Below are 22,557 nucleotides of genomic sequence, written 5' to 3'. Positions count from 1 at the left end.
TTCCACATCTATCTAATAAACTGTCAAATATGGTGCATAGAACTAGCATAGTGGCAGGTAGCAGCATACTGCTTTATAAACCACTTGTTAACAGGCTAAGGTTAGCATTGCAAGCAGGTGAAAAAATAGCTTCACAGAACAGGTTGAATTTTAGCTCACTGAAGCTTCACTGACTCAAGCTTTGAAGATAAAGACTCAAATCTGAGGCAAAGAGTCATTTTTGTGGGTTAAGCCATTAGCTACGCTAATCTTGTTCCACTCTCCTTGGTAGCATCACAGGCTAGCATAAGCTTAGTGAGTGGACTAAAACAGTTTCACACAGCACAACACATATCAATATATATTAATATCTGCGATTTTAAAGGATAAAGACTCAAATCAGAGGGAGAGAAGTTGAGCGACGGGTGTTGGAGTAACAAAAAGACAGAATCTAAGCTGTTCTGTGGTGTGTTGAGCTAAGTAATTAGCCTGCTTAGCTAGCACTAGCATAATAACTATCATAAAACTAGCATAATAATAGGGCTCTGCTTTTTTTGCACTATTCAGATTTACTAGCTATTGTTCAGCTTATGGTTTAGCACTAGCATAATCGGCTCTACTTTAGCTTTTTTGGCACTGTTCAACATTTACTAATAGTTGTTCAGCTTATGGTTTAACATTTGATGTGATAATTTGAGGATTTCAGTAGTTTATTTTCTGATTATTCACAGCAGGAGCTCGTCTGTGTCTGGTGAGCTCCGTCTCATGCTCAGCTGTTTGAACACAAAAGCTGTATTTTGTCAATTTTTGAAGATAAAGACTCAAATCTGAGGCAAGGAATCATTTTTGTGTGTTGAGCCATTAGCTACGCTAATCTTGTTCCACTCTCCTTGGTAGCATCACAGGCTAGCATAAACTCTACTTTAGCTTCCTTAGCACTGTTCAACATTTACTAACCGTTGTTCAGCTTATGGTTTAACATTTAATGTGTGATAATTTGAAGATTTCAGTAGTTTATTTTCTGATTATTCACAGCGGGAGCTGGTTTGTGTCTGGCGTGCTCCACTGTTCGAACACACAGGGCTGTATTCCCAATTCGCCAAAGGTAAAAGCACTGCACCCCTGGTGGTGAAGGGAATGGGCAGGGTTTGGGAACCGGAAGGCAAGGGAGAGTTTACAATTTGCATAATCAAGCATATTCACAGAACTTCGCATTCTTAATGCGTGTTAGGGTTTAGTGATGGTCCTGAACCAATTTTAGTTGTTACCTAGCTATAATAATAATGCATCAAAATAACAAGTATTCAACATAGATCTTTTATGGTTTAAATTGTACTTTAAATAAAGAAACAAAGGACAGATTTTTTCCAGTAGCAGTGGCTTTATTGACAATGCCTTACAGTCAGTCTGGTGTTCAATTTTCACACGAACTGTAAGTATAGAGAAGCTAGAGTGAGGTTTACTTGTGTGAATAGATCACCATCTGAGGTGAACAGTGTTTGTGGAAGCACTGTTGTGGAGCTGTTTGTGGGCCTACGTTCTGATCTGAACCTTATCTATGGTATGTGACAAGTCCTATACGCTACCCGCTTAAATTTGTGTACATCTGTCAGTAGAAAGCCTTCGGACTGCCATCTGAAGTGAGGGCGGTGAGGTTGCCCCTGGCGTCCTGGTCTTTTTCAATGGCCTCGAACAGAGATTTGAAGTTACCAGCTCCAAAGCCCTGAAACACATTTTAAAAAAGGTATGATTAAACGGTACAGTCTGTCCCTATCAGGGAGAACTATTGAAGGGAAAACTATTAAGGCTGTCACTGCGGTGGTCCCTACAAGGGTATGTCTTTAGAACCTTAAGTTAGGGAACATCACTGTATCACATTCTGTTGCAGTTATAATTTTTAAGTTGCATTAACTCCACACTCCAACCTTGTTATATAATTTTTATACTTAAAGTTGTTAAGAAGGTACAAACATGCCCTTTTCACTGGAAAAGTGAATGCACCCACACACATTAACTAAGCTGCTTATGCTCCTGGGTCACAGGGGGGTGCTGGAGCCTATCCTATCGGTCATCGGGAGGCAGGAAACACACTGGACAGGTTGCTAGTCCATCACAGGGCAGACACACAGACGTACATTCACCCACACATTCACACCTAGGGGCAATTTAGCATCTCCAATTGGCCTGACTGCATGTCTTTGGGCCATGAGCACATGGAGGAAACCCACACAGACATAGGAGAAAATGCAAACTCCACACAGAAACGACCCTGGTTGCCTGGCTGGGGAATCAAAGGCCAAAATAAAAATCTAACCATCGCTACATCTGCTATAAATATGCCTACTTTCCTGCTACAGCAGTGCAACAGTAGTCTCTACAGCAAGATGTTCACAGTTTAAATACTAGAAAAACACCCTTCTGATGATGTATCTTGAAGGTAAAAAACTACAGAAACTCTAGAAACTTAGCGTATTTGTTAGTCTCTATGCTAGCTATACAAATGTGCTTTGCTATGCCAATCTTTATTTCCATGGGGTTGCGTGACATATTTGTATAATGCATGCTGGGTATTGTAGTGAGAGAACATTGATGGATGAAACACAGGCAAGATACAAAATGATGAAAACATGAAAATCATCTGTTAAACCGATGAGGATGAGGGATGCAGTGCAGCGCAGAATATCACACAAAATGACAAAAATGCCAGTTTTAGGCATTTTTCAGACCATGTTGTACCTAAAAGGCAATACACTGTATATAACTTAGGGGGCTGCATTTTATCTGTACAGGGCCCTTTTTCTGAGAGTGCACAGATATGCCAAAGATAAAACAGATAAAAACAAACTGTCAGTGAAATTTCCGTGCGCTCATTTTGCGATCAGATTTGACCATATGCAACATTATGAATATGGGCCATTGTGTCCAGAACAACTGCTACCATTTTGCTTGTGCAGTAACAACCATTACAGGCAGTAACATTTGCAGTAAAATAGGCATATTGGATAAATACTTCATACACAGTGCATCCTTTGGTATTACATTGTTACATATCTAACAATGGTAGACAAAGGGAATTCCACCCAAATGTCTGCATAATTAAATGTTTAAGATGTAAACAGTATCATTCAGAGTGGTCTGATGTGAAGCTCTAGAGAAACCTACAGAGTCAGAATTGCTCAGAGTGGTGGTGATAGGAACCAGACGTCTAAAAAGTTTAATGCCTGAGACATTATAATAGTTTTACAAAAAACTTTTGGTTTAATGTATATTTTCTTTAAACCATTCATGGTGGAGAGATATATAGAATTATGTAGTAGAGAGATTTATAGACAACATTTTTTTAAATTTCATATATAAAATGGCTATATTAGTGTTGTAGACATAACGACAACTGGCTCCTATCACCACCACTATAAAGAAGTTAAGGTCTGTGAGTTTCTCTACAATGAACCAGAAATATTAAAAATGGAATTTCCCCTTTAGATGCTAAATATCTATGTATTATTTATCAGATGCCGTGGTATTTCGGAACCTGGTCAAATAATACTTTTAATCACTGGTGCTAAGATATCATCTGATTAATAAAGGAAAATAAAAAAAACTGACTAGGCTTTTAGGGCTGTTTTGGAAACTTACTTTCTCCTCTTCAAAGGGAGTAAAATGAATGTTTTGAGTGTCCAAGTGTAAAGCAGAGAACGCTTTTTAAGTATCAGCACCTCTTTGGTGTGGTCGGGCAGAAACGTCCTGTCTTTGGGCATTTCCTCCACTTCATAGGACTGAAAATGCCCCTAGTTAATCACTGGGCCTGTCCAAACAGGCAGCAAACTATCTTAAGGGGGCCTGGTCCCAAAGACAGTATGCTCGGCATAGAGTTTTCACTGCTGTGACATTCATTCAAAATCACTGAGCACTTATGAAGCCTTTTATGAATTGAATAAGGTGTGTTGGGGTGGAATAAACACAATAATAGTGGTCTAAACTCTATACATGAGTAAAAGTATTTAAATGAAGTAATGACTTCAAAGACATAATGTAAAAAATAACTGTACTCAGTTTCCTGTAGAACTGCAGAGGAACTTTTTAGTACATCCAGCATCGATCAGCGTAGGAACTGTGTGTTTGTTAGGTGTTATGCTTATCTTTTTTGGATCCTTGTGGTCTGAGGCTTAAAAGTGAGCTATGTGAGCAACAGCAAAGCAGTTAAGATGCTCTTACTGACACAACAAAATTAAACACAGAATTGGATTTAGGAGCTCAGTGTGACTTATTTACCTTATTTGAACTTATTTATGGGACACAATTGAACCTTAAGATCATTGTTGTACCTTTAAGGGTACTCCGACTTACACCATATAGGGCTGTTTTAAACTTTTTGTCAGTTTAAATATGAAAACACAGAAGCGTCATGTAAACAGTAAGCAAAATTGTAGTGTTCATTTTGTGAAATGTACAGATGATTCATTTTCTCCACAATAATTCAGATTCCCCACAAGGGGGCACTATTAGCAGTCAAGCGTTTGTCTCTGTCATTGAGAAAGAAGAGACCCACTCCAGCAGGATCTCACTAATACTCATATGGTTGCAGTCACAATTTTCCAAACAGGAAGCTAAATAGTTTAGTACCTCAAGGTGAAGCTCAATGTTTTTGGATATGCGATTTTTAACGTAATCAGTCATTTAAAAAAAGAAAAAGGCATATAAGCTAAAGATGGTAAAGGCAGTGAGGGCAGCAGAGGCAGCCTCAGCTGCTGAATCCGGAGGGGAATTGTCTAACATTGCACACACCATGTAGTGAGAATGGTTTTGAATAATTATGAATAAATGACTACCTTTGTGATCACTAGGACTGTGAATGTGAATGGAGATGTACACACAAAGATCTTTCACCTACATGTGACTATTATCTTTTTTTGTGTCTGCTCTGGATGTAATCAGAAATACGCCATCAAATATTTGCCTTGATCTTCTAATTCGTACGTCTCATGATTCCTGGATAGTCTTGCTAGAAGTGGGAACATGGCTGCCAGAACCACGGGGCGAGCAGTTTTGACCCACCACTTTTCAAAGTACTGGGCGCTTGCCTCGAAAAAAATCTCCCCTCTCCACAAACTGCATAAAGTGCCGACCTATTGGCACGAACAGAGAGTCAAACTCAGCAGCACAGCCAATGAAAATCTCCATTTCAGCTGTGGGGCGGGACATTTTCCAAACAATGAGTGTCCTTACATGCACTTAATAACCCAATAACTGCAGAAAACTTTGTCAGTAATCCGATCAACACGTTTACATGCACTTGGGTAATCAGATAATGTGAAACTCCAGGTCTACATGAGTTGGGTGGTAATCAGATTTCTGCTTTGCAACTGGCCAATAAACTCAGAGAAGCTTTTTTTAAACCATTGTGACACTATACCTGAAAATATTAACATACATCATTTAGAAGATGAAGAATAATTAAATCCTTCATTTCATCAAGCATGTAGATGGTTTCAGTGTCACTCCAAAAGTGTTTTGCTGTGTCTCGTGGCAACGCAGCTCACTTATTTCCGGCACCGCAGTCTGTGTTCGCACATGTGCAGACTGAGAAATCCGAAAGAAATCAGAGTAAGAGTTTACATGCACTGAGAAATCTGATTACTGAGCTAAAATCCAGCTCTCTTTATTAGATTTCTTAATCGGATTTCTAGACCTTACTCCGATCTAACAAATCGGAGTATGCTTTTTAAATGACCATGTGAATAATCAGATAACTGCAGAAATCCAATAATGACAGGATTATTGATTGCATGTAAACACACTTAATGAAACCTTTGTGCTTAGTACTCTTTACGTAGTCCTGTGTACTGTGCTGCTGTTGCATGTTGCACCATGGGCATTTCATCCCAATGTATAAATGTATTGAGGAATGGCATTTAGACCACTTGACTTGAGATGGGACTGTTGCAGCTCACTAATCCAGTAAAAACATTTTACTGCTATACACAAACTAATGCGCTTGATCACAGTTTGTTACTACACTGTGAAATTTACTAAATTGTCAATTTCAGAATTTCCTACTAGTACTATGCTAAGCCCAGACTTAATGTTTGCTATATGTGTGCTGAACCAAGTGGGTCAAAACACGAGCCCTGTTCACACTTAAAACCAGGAATGTTACTGGTAATGTTTGGACTTTGTGTCATTCACATGCAGCCCTTAAACGGTATTTAACTGGGGCGCACACGTTCATACATGCCAAAAGCAGCTTGCCAACAGGGTAGAACACTTTTATGTAGAGATGTCACCCCCAGTAATTTCCCATGAAGGCTCTATTGTACTGGGTCTTGTGCAGGTAGATTGCCAACTTCATTGAGATTTTTGACTGTGCTGTATGTTTACGCTTAACCCCATTCCACCTTATTACTTTTAAGTTTCCAGGTAAAAGTGCAAATGTGATGAGGGCCTAAACACTAGCACATAATAACATGGTCTGTTCGGACATATTATATTATCCATCCTTCTGGGTTGCGGTGGGGCGCTGGAGCCCATCCCAGCTGTCATTGGGCAGAAGGCAGGACACACCCTGGACAGGTCGCCAGTCCATCGCAGGGCAGACAGACAGACATACACATTCACACACATACCTAGGGGCAATTTAGCACGTCCAAACAGCCTGACTGCATGTCTTTGGACTGTGGGAGGAACCCGGAGTACCCGGAGGAAACCCACGCAGACACGGAGAGAACAGGCAAACTCCACACAGAAACGACCCTGGTCACCTGGCCGGGAATTGAACCCAGATCCTTCTTGCTGTGAGGCGACAGCGCTACCCACTGCGCCACCGTGCCGCCCATATTATATTATATTATATTATATTATATTATATTATATTATATTATATTATATTATATTATATTATATTATATTATATTATATTATGCTACAGTCATATGTACAATTTTGGATGCCTTGGTCAAATTACATGTTTTTTTCCCTAATATGTTAAACTCAGCAAATAGACAGAAATAATGCACTAAAATAACGGATTGTATTCTCTGTAGAGGATGTGTTAACTCTTTTCATTAAGAAAATCAGCACAACATGAAATTTAACCAGTGATGTCCAAACCTTTACACACGACTGTATATGTAATGCTGAAAAAGTTAGCTTTAGTTTGACTGTCGGTGGTCTAGTTGTCTTTAGTCAGTCACTCAGCTGTAGTTCCATAAGTACATCCTTTTTTTTCCCCCCACCACTTTTGGGGGGTGGAGCTGTTTTGTGCCATTTACAGATATTTTACTGTTACATTTATTGACGTCTCTACTCACAAAATGGTTGTTCCTCTGGATGACCTCTAGGAAGAGAGTAGGTCTGTCCTGCAAAGGCTTGGTGAAGATCTGCAGCAGGTAGCCCTTATCATCGAAGTCTACTAAGATTTTCAAGTCCTGTGCAGCGGAAAAAAGGGATGACGAAGAGGGGAAAAAAAGAAGAGCAAGACAATAATGAAACTGGCTGTCATCCAATCAGTGAACAAAAATAATTTAAAGGTGAAAACCTTGTCATAACCTGGGAGAGCTGAGCTTTGCTGCACTGTGCTGTGTTGTAATAGGCAATCATTCAGTTACACTGACAGCACATTGACCCTAAAGGCCTGGACACAGTTGCCTGATTTTGCTTCAACATGTTGATTCATTTGTTGGTTCTCCATCATGTATCTAGGCCCTGACTGCTGCCTGCTAAGTCTTACCTGCAGGGTCTTCAGGTCCTCCTTCACTTTGATCTTGGCTGTCTTGAGCTTCTCACGCAGGCTGTCATAGTAGGTATCTGGAGCCGACAAGAACTCCATCCCCCGGGCTTTGAGGTTCACTATCTGATTGAGAGTGGAAATTGAGACGCAGGATTCATAATGAATGCAACATATTACAGTTATACTTGCCCATACATACTACATGTGCAAAGCTCACGTCTGAAATCTAGATTATTAATAAGGGGTTTGTCTCTGCTTTGCTGCAGAAATAGCCACTACTCTCCTCAGAAGACTTCACACTAGATGTTGGAACATTGCTGTGAGAATTTGATTGAATTCAGCCACAAGAGCATTAGTGAGGTGAGGTACTCAGACTAAGAAATGCATAGCCTTTCAGCTGACGCTTGACATTGTGCATGGTGACGTTATCTACTTGTCAGTGCTTTTCTATGGAGATTATACAAGCTGAATTCTCTAATTTGAAGATGTGTCTTAATACTGTCGGACATATAGTGTAGCTCAAAAATACATCCACATTCAAGTTAGCGACCTTCACTGTCCATTGGCTATTTGATAAAGGTAGGCAATCAAATTCTATAATGAAAATACCCAGCTGTGTTAGCACTGATATCCAATTAAATTCACTTCATTTCTACCGATTTTTCTAAATTTCTGCATAATACAGTTGTTGAGATGTAAACAAAGTTGTTCAGAGTGGTTTTATGTGAAATAGTGCTTTATAGAAACATAAAACAGTTCCACTTTCTTTGCAACTGTGGTGATAGAAACCAGGGGTCACCATGTTTACAACAAAAATATAGCCATTTTATTTACTGTCCAAACCACTCTGACTCTATTTGTGTCTTCTGGGTTTTTATATGTGATGTTGATGATAAAAAATAGTGGTAAATCTGAAAAAAGTTTTCTTTGGATACTATGTTGCCTTACAATACATTACATGTACCTGACTACCATAAATATATTTTTAAAAATATGTTTTAGGTCAAAACCATTTCTCAAAATTACTATAAAACAATTTCACCGGTATCAAGCATCATATTGATAACAACTTCATGTAATAACTTTCTGTGAGGGAGCTTTTTGAGGCATTAAACACTTTATCTACTTCTTATCAACACCACTGTGAACAGTCATGACATCAAATTGTAATGCTTTGCTTATGCAGAAATTTTGAAAAGTGGTGGCGTTCCCCTTGAACATCAGGCCGGTTTAATATCGCAAACCCAAATTAATCTTAAACATAAGGTTTTTCAAAGGAGAAATGCCACTGAAATCGCAATGTATACAGCTCATAGTGTTTTACTTGTTTGTAATGTGATTTGATTGTAATGGGGTTTCTATAAGGTAATTTTGCAGCCTACATGCTGCATACAGTCCACTTATGGTCCTTTCTACTCTGGGTCACAGTTTCTCTGCTGTTTTGGCACATTTCATTTATAGGCTGTTAGGGTTTGCTGCTTGGTTCTGTTTCACATTCAGCAAGCACCCTGTCTCCGACTCACATAGCCACACTCACTCAGCTAGCCTTCATACTTTTACCACCACAGCTGATGTTTCACATACAGACGTTTCTGACCGACAGGACTGTGTAAAACAGTAATGTAATGCCACATTTCGCAAACAACAAACTTCTGTGCTGGCGACTCATTCAGCAGACTCTTTTTAGTTAATGCTTGTTAAAAACAGGCCTGCTGTGCGTAAATTAGACCAATTTCTGTCCTCACTAGAGTAAATTTGGCATAGAGCTAAGCTAACAGGCTCTGAATGAAAATGTGATACAGAGCAACATGTGGATTTTAAATATATGACATACATTAGTATTTATGGACTTCCCTGATATCCAACTTATGTTTGTCACATATAAAAGGGACGATATCCTAAATTATTCTTGTATTTCTTTTTTCCCCTTGAGGTCCTCTTATAACGTTTGTATATTTTTATATATCAAAAAGAATCATGGTTCTCAATTAACCGTTTTTTGACCTCTATTCATCCCTGTTTACTTCAGAATTAAACAGGTGAATTTTGTTACTGTGCCTAGAGTCCGGTATATGTAAATGAGCTCTGTTCTGGTTGGCTGACCTGAATTTCCCCGTGCTATGCATTATTCAAAAAGTGGGGCGGCTTCAGTGTGAATGGGTGGGGCTAAACTGCAGCAGGTAGATATATGTGAATATGATTGTTTATGTGACATCAAAAAAATGGTACATTTAAAACAGGCTGGTTTTGCAGCTTTGTTTCCATATATGGATAGATGGACAGTATGTTCTGAAACTTTAACAATGAGTGTGTTTACATGCACTCAATAATCCGATCATAATGGGATTTCTGCAGCTATCTGATTACTATCTGTAAACAGAGATCACGTAAATGATCATGTTAACAGCATACTCTGATTTCTTAGCTCGTAGTAATGTCTAGAAATCCGATTAAGAAATCCAATAAACAGAGCTGGATTTTAGCTCAGTAATCAGATTTCTCAGCGCATGTGTACCCTTACTCTGATTTCTTTCGGATTTCTCAGTCTGCTTATGTGTGAAAACAGAATCAGAAATAAGCAGGCAGTGTTGCTGCGAGATGGCAGCAAAACACTTCTGGAGTAACGCTGAAACTAATGACATACTTGAGGAAATGAAGGAATTAAATATTCTTCATCTTCTAGATGGTGTATGTTCATAGTTTCAGGTAAAGTGGCATGATTTTTTTTTTTTTACATCACGTCTTCTTCTGTGAGTATATTGGTCAGTTGCACAGCAGAAATCTGATTACTGTCTGACTCATGTAAACCTGGAGTTTTCCCATTATCTCACTATCCAAGTGCATGTAAACGTGTTGATCAGATTACTGACAAAATCTGATTTTCTGCAGTTATCGGATTATTAAGTCTTTGATTAAAAAAAATCAGTTTTCCATGATATGGGCCCTTTAAAATTGGAAAAAATGTGTCCTTTAAAGAAACTTACTGCTTGTATGATGTCCGATGTATTTAGGGCAATATGCTGCACTCCAGGTCCTCCATTGTAGTCAACATATTCCTACACACAATGAGAAAAAAAGAACTCAGGTAAAATAACCTGCTAACAAGCATTCACGTTATGAGTAATATTCACACATGTGCATTAGCTGTTATTACTGATGATCTGAGTCCAGTTCTTATGTAAGACTGGTTTTAAAGCAGTGAGAATGGGCAAATTGTGCTGAACCCATTTTGATGATTTATGATGTAAGAGATCATGTTTTAGACCTGGATCTGCGACTTCTTTTTTCCAGGTGCTGGTTCATTGATGGGCATCTTGATGGTCTCCTCATAGTTGGTGACCACAATGGACCTGAGAGCACTGTACTGCGTGTGGATCTGTTTATCATCTATGGACCAGAATCGGTGGAACATCAGGCACTTCAGGTACCTGAGAGAGAGAAAGAGAGAGAGAGAGAGCGAGAGGGAAGGAGAGAGAGGAAGAGAACACCAAGGAACAGTAATAAAATATTCACTAATGTAAGTCATTTACCAATTAATCACAGTATAGTGAAGGATAATTATGGAATGATACTGGATTTGGCTCCGGCCTGCTGACTGATTTATAGGAAATGAATTCTGATGGGAACTTTCCCTTCACTTTCAAATGAATGTGCCCTTACTGCCAGGGAGCAAGGGATTTTTTCTAGAAATGGCCCTTATTGATTGCTTGTTCTGGGGTTGCGCCAGCACTACGTGAGCTGCGTGCGTTCTCTCACCAGTCTGATATCGGCACCATTTGATCATCTGGCTGGTTTCCCACAATGTGGTCGATGAAGCTCAGGCAGCCTGGAGGCCTGCAAGCAAGAGAATAAATAATAGGAAAAAAATCAGTAGACTAGTGCATCTCTGCGCTTCTTATTCGAGAATGCTTTGAAGGGGAATTCCACCAATTTTTCAAAATTTCTGCATAATTCCATGGCTGAGATGGAAAGGCAGTGCTTCAGAATGGTCTGATGTGAAATGGTGCATCAACCCAGGGATTAAATTGGCGTTTTGGAGGTGTGCAGAACCAGAGGTGTTGGCTGAGCATGTAAAGATCTGGAGCTCAGCCCAGTTCACTGTACTGTTTTAGGATGTCATCCCCCCCCAGATTTTTTTAATTAACCTGTAAAATGTGTAGTTGATTCTTGTTATTTTACTCCTTTTTAAGCCTGCTGGGGGCCCCAAAGTTTTATTACACACTTCTATAACCTAAGAAAAAATCTATTAGTGTGCACTGAAGTCCCTGTAGTTACTATAAGTATTATTAGTTATAATAAGCCTTGGTAGGTAATAGCCTGAGATTTTAAGGGATTAATATATGGATTTACACATCAACAAAATGTGCAGCGAAGAACACTTTCCTCAACAATGCCATTATTACAGCCCTCTGCACATTTCCTCTCTCTCCACATCAACCATCTCCTCTATACATCTCCTCTGCAATGTGCTGCTAACAGAGGAACATTTTATCTACAGTTTTTATTTATTGTCAAAGCGTGAGGTTAAACTGTTCTTGCCTAAAACCAAATAAGAAACGGTATTTTAAACAGATTACGCTAAACAAAGCATTCCCTGTGTTTAATGCTGTGTCTCGATAAACACTGTTAGATGTCTGCAGCCCGACGGGCCTGACAAAATATGGGGCAAATATTTTTCACCGACAACAGGAGGTTTGAGTTGGGCTGGTTTTCAAATGAATGATTTTTTATGTACACTGTAAAACCAAATTTGGAGTTTTGACTTAAAAAGTTAAGTAGCCTGGCTGCAATACATTTTGAATTTTATTGTACTTCTCACATTGTTCTGTTAAATATGTTCAGTGAAATTTCAGGCCTTCAAGCATTGTCTCCCTTGCACTTTCTCACACATGCACTGTCTCTCTACCCCCCCCTCCCTCCCCCCCTCCGTCCCTGGAAGCCAGGGCCAGGTGGCGTCCCTGAGCAGACCCCTACAGAAACATAACAACTCAGACTGTCTTACTTTGGTGGTGATAGGTCCCAAAGTTGTGATGTCAACAGTGCAGCTATTTTTTTTATTCTTAGAAATGACCAGAGAACCCACATGCATCTTCTCTCCACCATGAATGGACTTTAAAAAGTACATTTAAGGCCAAAATTATATCTAAACTATCTAAACAATGTTTTAGAGGCATCAGGCAGCATCTTCATACTAATTTCCTGTAATAACTATCTGTAATGTAGCTTTTAGAAGCATTAAACTCTTCAGACGTTTGGTTTATATCATCACCACTGTGAAAAATGCTGACTCAAGTTTCTATATAGTGGCACATTTCACATCACACCACTCTTACTTAACTTTATTTACATCAACGTCTGGATTATGCAGGAATTGAGGTTGAGGCTTTTACGTCTTTGACAACATTTCAACCAGTGGAAATTCTTTGGAATCACTTTGGAGTTCAGTTATGCTAACATACTTACAGTTTTAGAAGCAGTGGGTCTTTGAAGAGGGGTTCTTTATAGCCTGGTAGGAACAGGCCTTTGTATGGGCCCATATACTCAACTAAGGTGTGGGTTGTATCTCCATACTGAGAAAATAAAGCAAAGTCAGAGGTTTCATTGTGAGTGGACTTGTATTTAACTCTTCAGTAACTCTTCAGGATTATGGAAAATATGGAAAAAAGGATTTCCTTTTGCTTCCTGACTGTAAGGTTAGGGTTTGTTTAGGTGCAGCACATGATGATGGAAACATCCCACTAAGATAAGAATGCAAACGTTCGTGTTTGTGTTTCTCACCGTTTTAACCACAGCATATTTCACTTTGCCGTCCTTGTCCTGTTCCACCCACGGCTCTTTGACTATCACTGCTCCCCTCTCTTTGGCTTTCTGTTAATATACACAAGAGAAGACCACTGTAAAAAGTACACCACAGTGAGAATTGTAACCATCGCCACATCTGTTATAAGCATGCCTACTATGATCCTACAGTGGTGCCAGAGTTGTCCTTAGTGAGATTTCCTGGTTTAAAGAAGAGAAAACCCTCTTCTGATGATGTATCTTGAAGGTGGAAGTAACTTTTGAAAGACTACAAGTGTTTTGGTGTGGATACATTATGTAGCAGGATGTTTAAATATCGTCAAATTATCCACTTGTGCAGTATATGGCTGAAAGTATGTAGACACCTGACCATCACACCCATATGAGCTCAAGGATATCCTATTGCAAAACCATATTATATTAATCATGATATGGCATGTTTTACACCACTCCAGTCGACGCTTGGCATTGTACATAGTGATCTTAGGCTTGTGTGCAGCTGCTGGGTATTGGAAACCCACTTCATGCAGCTCCCAGTGCGCAGTTCTTGTGCTGAAGTTGTTTCCAGAGGCAGTTTGGAACTCTGTAGTGAGTGATGCTCTGTGAATTTGCGTTTTCTGCCTCTTCATAGCTGTGCTGTTGTTGCTCCTAGATGCTTCCATTTTACAATATTAGCACTTACAGTTAACAGGGCCAGATCGAGCACAATGAATCTTTGCCTTTGGTTACTGATTCTGATTTTTGACAAGTATTTTTTGTATTGAATTGACAAAACACGCTGAAATATATATCTGTTCATTTTTGACCTTTTTCGTGATTACAACTTAAGAGCAGAAATCTTGTATATGTATGTGTATATATATACAAAGGATCCCCAAATTGGTATCAGAGCCAAAGTTGATACGAGTGTGTGCATTCACATATCAGAAATTAAGTTCACCATTAAGTACACCGTTAGCCATCATCATCTGATTTAATGTTCAAACTGGATCATATCAAACACACTATTAAATGCTAATGTAAAAAAATTATATTGGTTTAGCGCGTCAAATTATGCACATCCTAAAAAACAGTGAATTTACTGTAGCATTTTAAAGTAAATAGCAGCCTAGAACATCTTTCCCTAAATTAGATCATTTTCATTCATTAATAAATGTCATTAATTTTACTTAAATGGTGCACTGTGTGGCTGTATTATCTACAAAAATACAAATATCAGATCCGATCCAGTATCAACAAATTCGCAATATTACAGAACTCGTGTGAATTGGGGTGGGGGGTGGCCTAAATCCCAACCCCGTGTCTGTGCAGGCCTGTTCATGGTCTTTTTCACCTGTCTTTACTAAAATAGTTTTAAACCAACAAAATAATGTTATTTTTTTATTTAAGTGTTAGAACGAACACAACAATCTCGGGTCATGAACTGGCAATGTTACTGTACAAAGAGCTGTCTGGGAGCCAAAAAATACAACTGTTAATCTGACTCACTGAAAAGAGCAGTAATTCATCAGTGCTGGAGATACAGAACCATGTTCATCATTTAAAGCAGGGCTTTTTTCACTTCTGTCTAGTTAATCAAATAATCACACAGCAAGCAGCAAACTTCACAGTGAAGCTGTACCAAATCCAGGCATCAATACAGCATTAAGGTTAGGGTCAAGACTACTGTATCAAACGTAATACTGTAATACTGCCACCAAGAGGTAGGATGCCAAATTGTAACAGTGTAACTTAACTGTATAACTGAGCCACCTCTGTGTATTGAGCTCTTTACACACAATAAAAACACTCTAAAGTCTCCTTTTCTATGGAGCCCCTAAGGTGACATGGTGATTATTTTTTAATAAGGCATGGCCACAAATTAATATACTGAAGCCACGAGTTACTATATTGAACCCACAAATTACTGTATTGAGCCTACAAATTAGTACATTGAGGCCACGAGTTACTATACTGAGCCACAAATCATTGTGTTGAGCCTATAAATTGCTATACCAAGGCCACAAATTATTACATTGAGCACACAAATTATTATATTGAGCCCACAAATCACTTCATTAAGCCTACAAATTGCTATATCGAGGCCACCAGTTACTCTATTGAGCCCACAAATTGCTGTATTGAGCCTACTAAAATGGCTATATTGAGGCTACAAGTTACTATACTGAGCCCACAAATTACTGTATTGAGCTTACAAGTTCTATATTGAGGCCACCAGTTACTATATTGAGCCCACAAATTACTGTTCTAAGCCTACAAATTACCATATTGAGGCCACAAGTTATTATATTGAGCCCACAAATTACTATATTGAGCTTACTAATTGCTATATCGAGGCCATGAATTACTAGGTTGAGTCCACAAATTACTGCATTGAGCCTACCAATTGCTATATCAAGGCCACAAGTTACTATACTGAGCCCACAAATTACTGTATTGAGCCTATAAAAATTGCTATGTCAAGGCCACAGATTGTTATATTGAGCTAACAAATTACTAGCTACTAAATCACTGTCCTCAGTATATTAACTTGTGGCCTCAGTATATTAATTTGTGACCTCAATATTGTAATTTGTGGCCTTAGTATATTAATCTTATTGAAAAATAACACTGAGGCCACAGTTTACTATATTGAGAACTTGAGTTATGAAAGACTTAACTCATGGCCTCAGCATATTAATTTGTGGCCACGCCTTATTAAAAAGTAACCACCATGTCACCTTAGGGGCTCCGTAGTGATCAGTCTCATTTACCTTGACCAGAAAGTCACAGTCTTCTACTTGGAATGCAATGTCCTTAACAGAGTCCCCGTGTTGAATGAGATGCTCCCCCATCTCTGCATGGAGAGAGAAACAGAGATCAGGACATGGTGGCTTGTGGGCTGTTATGCTCAGTAAGGATTATATTAATGATCAGGTTAAAGGGTTGAGATGAATACCTTCATTTCCAGGATTTAGGGCAGATTCAAAGACGAATAAAATCTGAGGAAAAGATAAAACCAGTGGTTAGGAATATGCTTATTATACTAACTGATATGGGTAGAAATATATGGCGATACTTCAAAACAGTTTCACGATAAATGATATGCTTCACAATTGCACACACTGAAAAAAATACTAACATAAACTATGAATACAAAGATTTTAACATTTCCCACACTGCACTGCACTAAATCAGATTAAACAGGACTAATTACGACCCATTTTTTAAGAAACATTCAGTTATTAAAGTAGAATACCTACGGTATGCTCAGAAAAGCTTACTGTGACGTCATGTGATGTAACTTATCAGAATAATGTTGTCACACTGCCCATCAGTCCTGATTGATATGTTGGAATGATTTAAATTACCAAAAGCTTGGAATCATTTTTTTCAGTATAAAAACAATTTACCTGGGTGCAGGTAACTGTATAAAATTCTGATATGTGGGTCCTAACAACTTTGCTTATTTCAAATACTTAGCAAGCAGCTAAGAAGCTATAAAAACATGAAAACCATAAACATAAAAACATGATGTGTCCAGAATGATGAAGATGAAGATTCTGAAAATGACTGAGAAAAATGTATAACATCAAGAATTCATTATAATGAAGTTAATATACATAACATTCTATATTTTATGTGGTGATCAATCTAGAGGCAAATAATTGCAGCATAATATCATATATTACGGTATATAGCATATATACTATCCTTAGCTTATTTTTATACACAAAATGTTTAAAAAACAGAATAAAATGCCTGAAAATATTTTCATGCTCATATTATTTAAATACTATGTACACTGTGTCGATTTTTATTCATACAGTTATATGCAAAAGTTTGAACACTCCAGGTCAAATGACAAGTTTTGTTGATTTTCTAAGTAAAATAAGTTACACATCCTCTACAGAGAACACACTTCTATACATTTTAATGCACAATTACAGTTTGTTTGCTGAATTTAACATACTGGGGGGAAGGTATGGAACATTATATATCTTATTTTTTATTTTTAATATATTAAACTCTAATAGCTAATAGCTAAAGCTAATCTCTATAGAGGACGTGCTCTCTGTAGAGGATGTGTATTAACTTATTTGCACATAGAAATTTAACATAATGTCATTTGCCCAGGGATGTTCAAACTTTTGCATATAACTGTATAAATAATAATTAACAACTGTGAAACAACAATTATTAATGTGACTTTTGTATTGTATACATTTGTATTGTATTTCATATATTATGTACAACATCCTATAGAAGAAAGGCTTTGGAAGTTTATGTGATTGTGTGTGTGTGTGTGTGTGTGTGTGTGTGTGTGTGTACATGTGACAGTCAATACACACCTTATCCTGCTTGATGACGTGGGACACCACCTCTCTGCTGCCGGTCTCCAGGCCTTTGTAGGCCAGAGGCTCAAAGCCCATCTTGTCGCAGTAGAAGGCTGCCGCCTACAGGAGGACACATAATAAAAGACAAGCTAGTGGAAGGAAATTTCTATTACAGGGGTCCTCAAAGCTGGTCCTGTATTACCCCTGCCCTGCATTTCAGTGTATTAAGGGGTACAAATGCATTTTTATATTAAGCTATAATAATTCTAATTATGTTCAAGTACAGTACTGTGCAGTAGTGCAATCAAAACAGATATTAAGTACAAGTTATTCATTACACAGAAGCCTCAACTACTTAATGTAATATCAGATTTTTTTAGTATTCACTGTCCACACTGGCTTTATCACAGCGTCCATTATTTTCCAGAGACTGCAAAGAAATTTGCAGCGATATTTTTCCACACCTCTAAAGTTCAGTCTTAGAAGTTGGTTGGATTTTCTGTTTCAGACTCAAGTAAACCCAAATTCAGTGATGTTGAGGTCTGCAGTGGCCAGTCTGTTGTTCTGAGAACATCAGCAGCTTCATTGTTTGATTCACAATGGCTCTTCTTTCTTTGTCTATTTCCTTTTCTCAGTAACAGCTTCTTGACAGCTACACATTCTTTTAAACCCATAATGTTGAGTTGTCTTCTCACAGTGGAAGGATGGACAGAAACACCTGTGGGTTTTTTCAGCTGTGAAGTAAGAGTGGTGCTTGATTTTCTCCTCTCTCTCAAAAATGAAAGTGCTGTTTATCTAATGGGGACAGTTTTGGTGGTCTTGCATGGTTATTATGAGTCCCATTTTCTTTCTATCTTTTAATCATTTTTTGAACTCCAGTTCTGGACATTCCTCTTTTATTCACTTACTTTCCTTTGATTTCATTATGCAAGTAGGTTATAAATCTTATATCTAATCTTCTCAGAAGTATCTCCTGCAAAATGATTAACTTGTACATAATGGCTGTTCTGACTGGAAATTATAATGAATGAAGTGTCTCTGACTGTTGCACAGAACCATGACTGGACAAATAGTGTAGTAATACACTATAATAATGGAATCAAGCAAAATATGTGAACTGAATTATTTCATAAGGAATCTTAAGCAAACAAGGTCCTAAGATTTGTGAGATTTATGTCCAGTAGTATCCAGACATTCCTTCTAATTAGTACTTTAGCTACTTTATGGTACATTCATTGCTGACACAGACATTCAATTGTACACATGTGGCCACAGGAAAGCACAGCAAATACAATTGGATGCTCTGGAGCCTGAGGTCACCATGCTCAATGCCAAAGGTCAGCTAGAGGGGTATAAAGCCCCCTGGAATTGGGCTGTGGAACTGCATTCTCTGGAATGATTGAGCTCCTTCCAATACCTTTGGGATGAGTTGGAGTTACTAATCATCCAACATCAGTAGCTGACCTCACTAATGCTCTTGTGGCTGAATGCAATCAAATCCTCACAGCAAAGTTCCAACATCTAGTGTAAAGCCTTCCCGAGAGAGTAGAGGCCGTCAGGGCTGTCCCTATTCATACCCTTGATTTTGTAAGAAACTTTAGATGAGCAGGTGTCTCCAAACTTCTGGAGCAGATGTAGTTGGCAAATGCATCACAACCGCATGCAGGTTCAAACTAGCAGCCATTGTAACCAGAGAACTACAATGATCGTCCTGTGCTGGGAACATTGCTGTGTCTAATCAGCAACCTTTCATTTGATCAGATTAACCTTCTCGATGGTGATCTCATGTTTAGTGAATGAATGACTGCATGCATGAAACAAGGCGGAAAAAATAAACAAATACATTAATGACTTGGATTGATTGTTTACTTTGTGCCCACCTGCCAGTAAGCCTCTTTAGTTTATAATACAAAAGAAAAATCAAGCTCAGATGGACAAGCCTGTCTTTTCCACTCCAGTGGTCAGTGCACGAAGGCCTTGATTGCTGTGTAAATACAGGCGAAAGCTACTTATCATCTTGGCAATCGGTCTTGCGTCACTATTACATATGAACTCGACTTTGTCCTGATTACTGTGAAGTCATGTTTACAAAAGACATTACTGAGTATTTAGGCTCTATTGATTTTCTTAGTGTAAATATATAGCAACTAAATATGTATAATTCATATTTAGAGTCCTGGAGTGTGCTTATCTTTTAATGCCCTCATACTGAGGTCAAAGTGGATCATTCACCTGTTGCATATGGCTGAAAAGCATAAGTTGAATGTCCCAAAATAATACTCTCTGTCAAGCAGGGATCTGTCTATAAGTCATTTTAACCCTTTAAACTGCAGGGGTATAAATTATACAACTTATTATACAGTAATTACTATTAGTTACTTGGTAATAACAACTAGAATCTGTAGAACCTTTCATTTTACAAAAGAGCTTTATGCAGGATGATAAGCAAAACACTCAAAAGATAAAGTATGATGGTCTAAAAGAAAATAACTGCACAATTATAAACAATAGAGGGAAAATAGAGATCTAATACCCTGTGTGTATGCTAGCCTAATCAGATACCTGGATGTAAAAAATAAACATAAAGCTTACTTTCCCAATATTTTCTGAAATGCTGATTAGAGCGGAGTGAAGTGGTTTGGATAGTCTAAAACAGTGGCCTTCTAGGCCTTCAGAGAATTGAAGTGCATAATGTAAAGTTTTTCAGAGGTACAGTTACAGTTGTGAGGTTATTAAGGACCAGCTGGGTGAACCAGTTAGCTGCAGCGCCACCCTGAGGCAGACCAGTGCTACATCTCTAGTAAGATTTAAAAGACTAAGCTTGCCAATTGTGAAGCAGGCTAAACAATGACCTCTCTCTGAATTAGTATTTAAGCATCATAATGGGTTTATTGTCAGGGGCCCTCCAGAATTTTGATTTTGAGACATGGTTAAGAGGTTAATTAGAGGGTCCCAGACTCCCCAGGGCCCCCTGTATTTTGCACCTTGGTTAAAATCAAATGGTAAATTCCCCATATATATGTATTTCACAGCATGGACCAGCTTGCTTTAACATCTGTCCATTGGGTTCTATTATAACTGAGTTTTGAGTCAACATGTTTTCTGTTCACGGAAATGTGTCGAAATTACTGTCCAAGGTAGTTGACCGTATGCTACAGATGTGACCAATAGAGACTGGGTTGAAAAAAGCTGGAGTATTCCTTTGCATACTTCATACGACTTACCTGTTTTGCGTTGCCCACCCAGAACTTCACATGGTGGAACCTCAAAAACTTGCCTCTCTCTGGCTGAAATGCAAAAAATCCATTTTAACTGCCAATCCAGTGGCCTGTTCATTGTATCTAAGAAGAATCAGTGTATCTAGTACCAAGTCCCCAAGTACTAATTACTGAGCTGCTGTACAGATATGCATATTTTAGAAAAATGAAGGTTTTACCTTTTCCCCTTTGTCAGTGTAGCTTGTCTGCAGAGAGAAACATGATAATATTATCTTAATGTAGCATTTTGTATCAATAAATGACTGAAAATGATCCTCCAGATAACATTTTCATTCATTTTGTCTACTTCCATCCTACTCACTGATTAGCTGCTGGTACCTAAGCCACATATGATGTTGCATGGTAACAACTATGACAACTATAAACTATCAAGGAAACCAGTTTCATAACTTCATGACCAAATTTTATCATCTTATCAGTATCACTTATTCAAACTCACCATTCTGCTGTTCTAGATGGGCACTGCTCACCAGGACGGATGGTCAAAAGCGGTTGCCACACGTGCTCATCTGCAGATAAGTACTGGCCTCAGATCCTGTGGTGATTGGTCTTCAGGTCAACACCCCTTCATCCTCCTCCCTCTTTAGTGGCAGTGCACACGCACAAATGTACGCTGTCATGCTGACCTGGGACTAGATATCGCCGATCGAATCAGAGGATTAACTGGTGTAACAAAAATGTCAAAACTGGTCTGAGATCAGAGTGAATGGGCAGTTGAGAAACACTGCTGCTGTCAAGTTTCCAAGTCTGTATTGATCTATTGTCTTCCCTCCTCTGTGTAACTATTGAGCAGCACACTCAGGTGCTTATACACCACTTTGTCTGTCCAAGGCCAAATTGGGGGGGGGGTTTGACCAAACAAGGAGAAAAGGAGAAGATCACCTTGTAACACACCAGCAAAATGAGAACGTAAAATGTTGGGCAAATCCCCTCACCCAAAATGAAATGAATCAGACAGGAATTGAAAGAATGTATGAAAAACAGACAAAAGTATGGTCAAAATTCAAGCTTCCAAATGGCTACTACTGTGTTAAGCTTTGCAATGTACTTTTGTCTGTTTTTATAACAAACAGTAGTGCATCAGGAACCACATATGAACTCTATATTAGATTATCTAAAGAGGAATTCTGACTTAAAATTAGCATTTAATATATTATTTCTCATGTTATGTAATATTCCAGACCGCACTGCATCCCTCAGACTTGACTTGACAATTTTTATTCACCATTGCATCATCATACAAGCACATAACAGCATCATACAAACACATAGTACAATCATTGAAGAAATCCTGACTGCTAGCATAGCCACTGATGCAGTGGCTAATAAATTGACGTGATAATCTAACAAAAAAAAAGTTTTACTCTATCCACCATCAAAGAATCCACCCGAAAGCCAATGTGGTTTTTCAAAAGCTCCTCCCACCTTCAAGATACATCATCCAACGGGGATTAGCTGG

At 38.5% G+C, this 22,557-nt stretch overlaps 1 protein-coding gene across 1 annotated transcript; it reads right to left on the bottom strand.

Annotated features, from left to right (window-relative positions):
- Nucleotides 1-1,340: 1,340 nt before the first annotated feature.
- On the bottom strand, nt 1,341-21,769 carry hpda (4-hydroxyphenylpyruvate dioxygenase a). Its single transcript, XM_036580514.1, has 14 exons — nt 21,538-21,769; nt 21,257-21,283; nt 21,045-21,107; nt 17,836-17,940; nt 16,443-16,485; nt 16,258-16,340; nt 13,484-13,573; nt 13,169-13,275; nt 11,462-11,539; nt 10,971-11,133; nt 10,690-10,761; nt 7,706-7,828; nt 7,287-7,403; nt 1,341-1,702 (listed from the first exon to the last, which is right to left on the bottom strand). The coding sequence occupies exons 1-14, from the start codon at nt 21,538-21,540 to the stop codon at nt 1,589-1,591; spliced, it is 1,188 nt and encodes a 395-aa protein (XP_036436407.1). The 5' UTR covers nt 21,541-21,769; the 3' UTR covers nt 1,341-1,588.
- Nucleotides 21,770-22,557: the final 788 nt, after the last annotated feature.

Source organism: Colossoma macropomum, unplaced genomic scaffold (genome assembly GCF_904425465.1).
Source record: "Colossoma macropomum unplaced genomic scaffold, Colossoma_macropomum, whole genome shotgun sequence".
In the NCBI taxonomy this organism is placed as follows: Eukaryota; Metazoa; Chordata; class Actinopteri; order Characiformes; family Serrasalmidae; genus Colossoma; species Colossoma macropomum.
The sequence above is the reverse complement of the archived record's forward strand: the minus strand, read 5'-3'. Positions and strand labels throughout refer to the sequence as shown.

Coding starts and splice junctions, on each gene's coding strand:
- hpda (XM_036580514.1), bottom strand. Junction 13,276..13,483: donor AATATGCTGTGGTTAAAACG/GTGAGAAACACA, acceptor TTATTTTCTCAG/TATGGAGATACAACCCACAC. Junction 1,703..7,286: donor TCCAGAGGAACAACCATTTT/GTGAGTAGAGAC, acceptor AATGTGTTTCAG/GGCTTTGGAGCTGGTAACTT.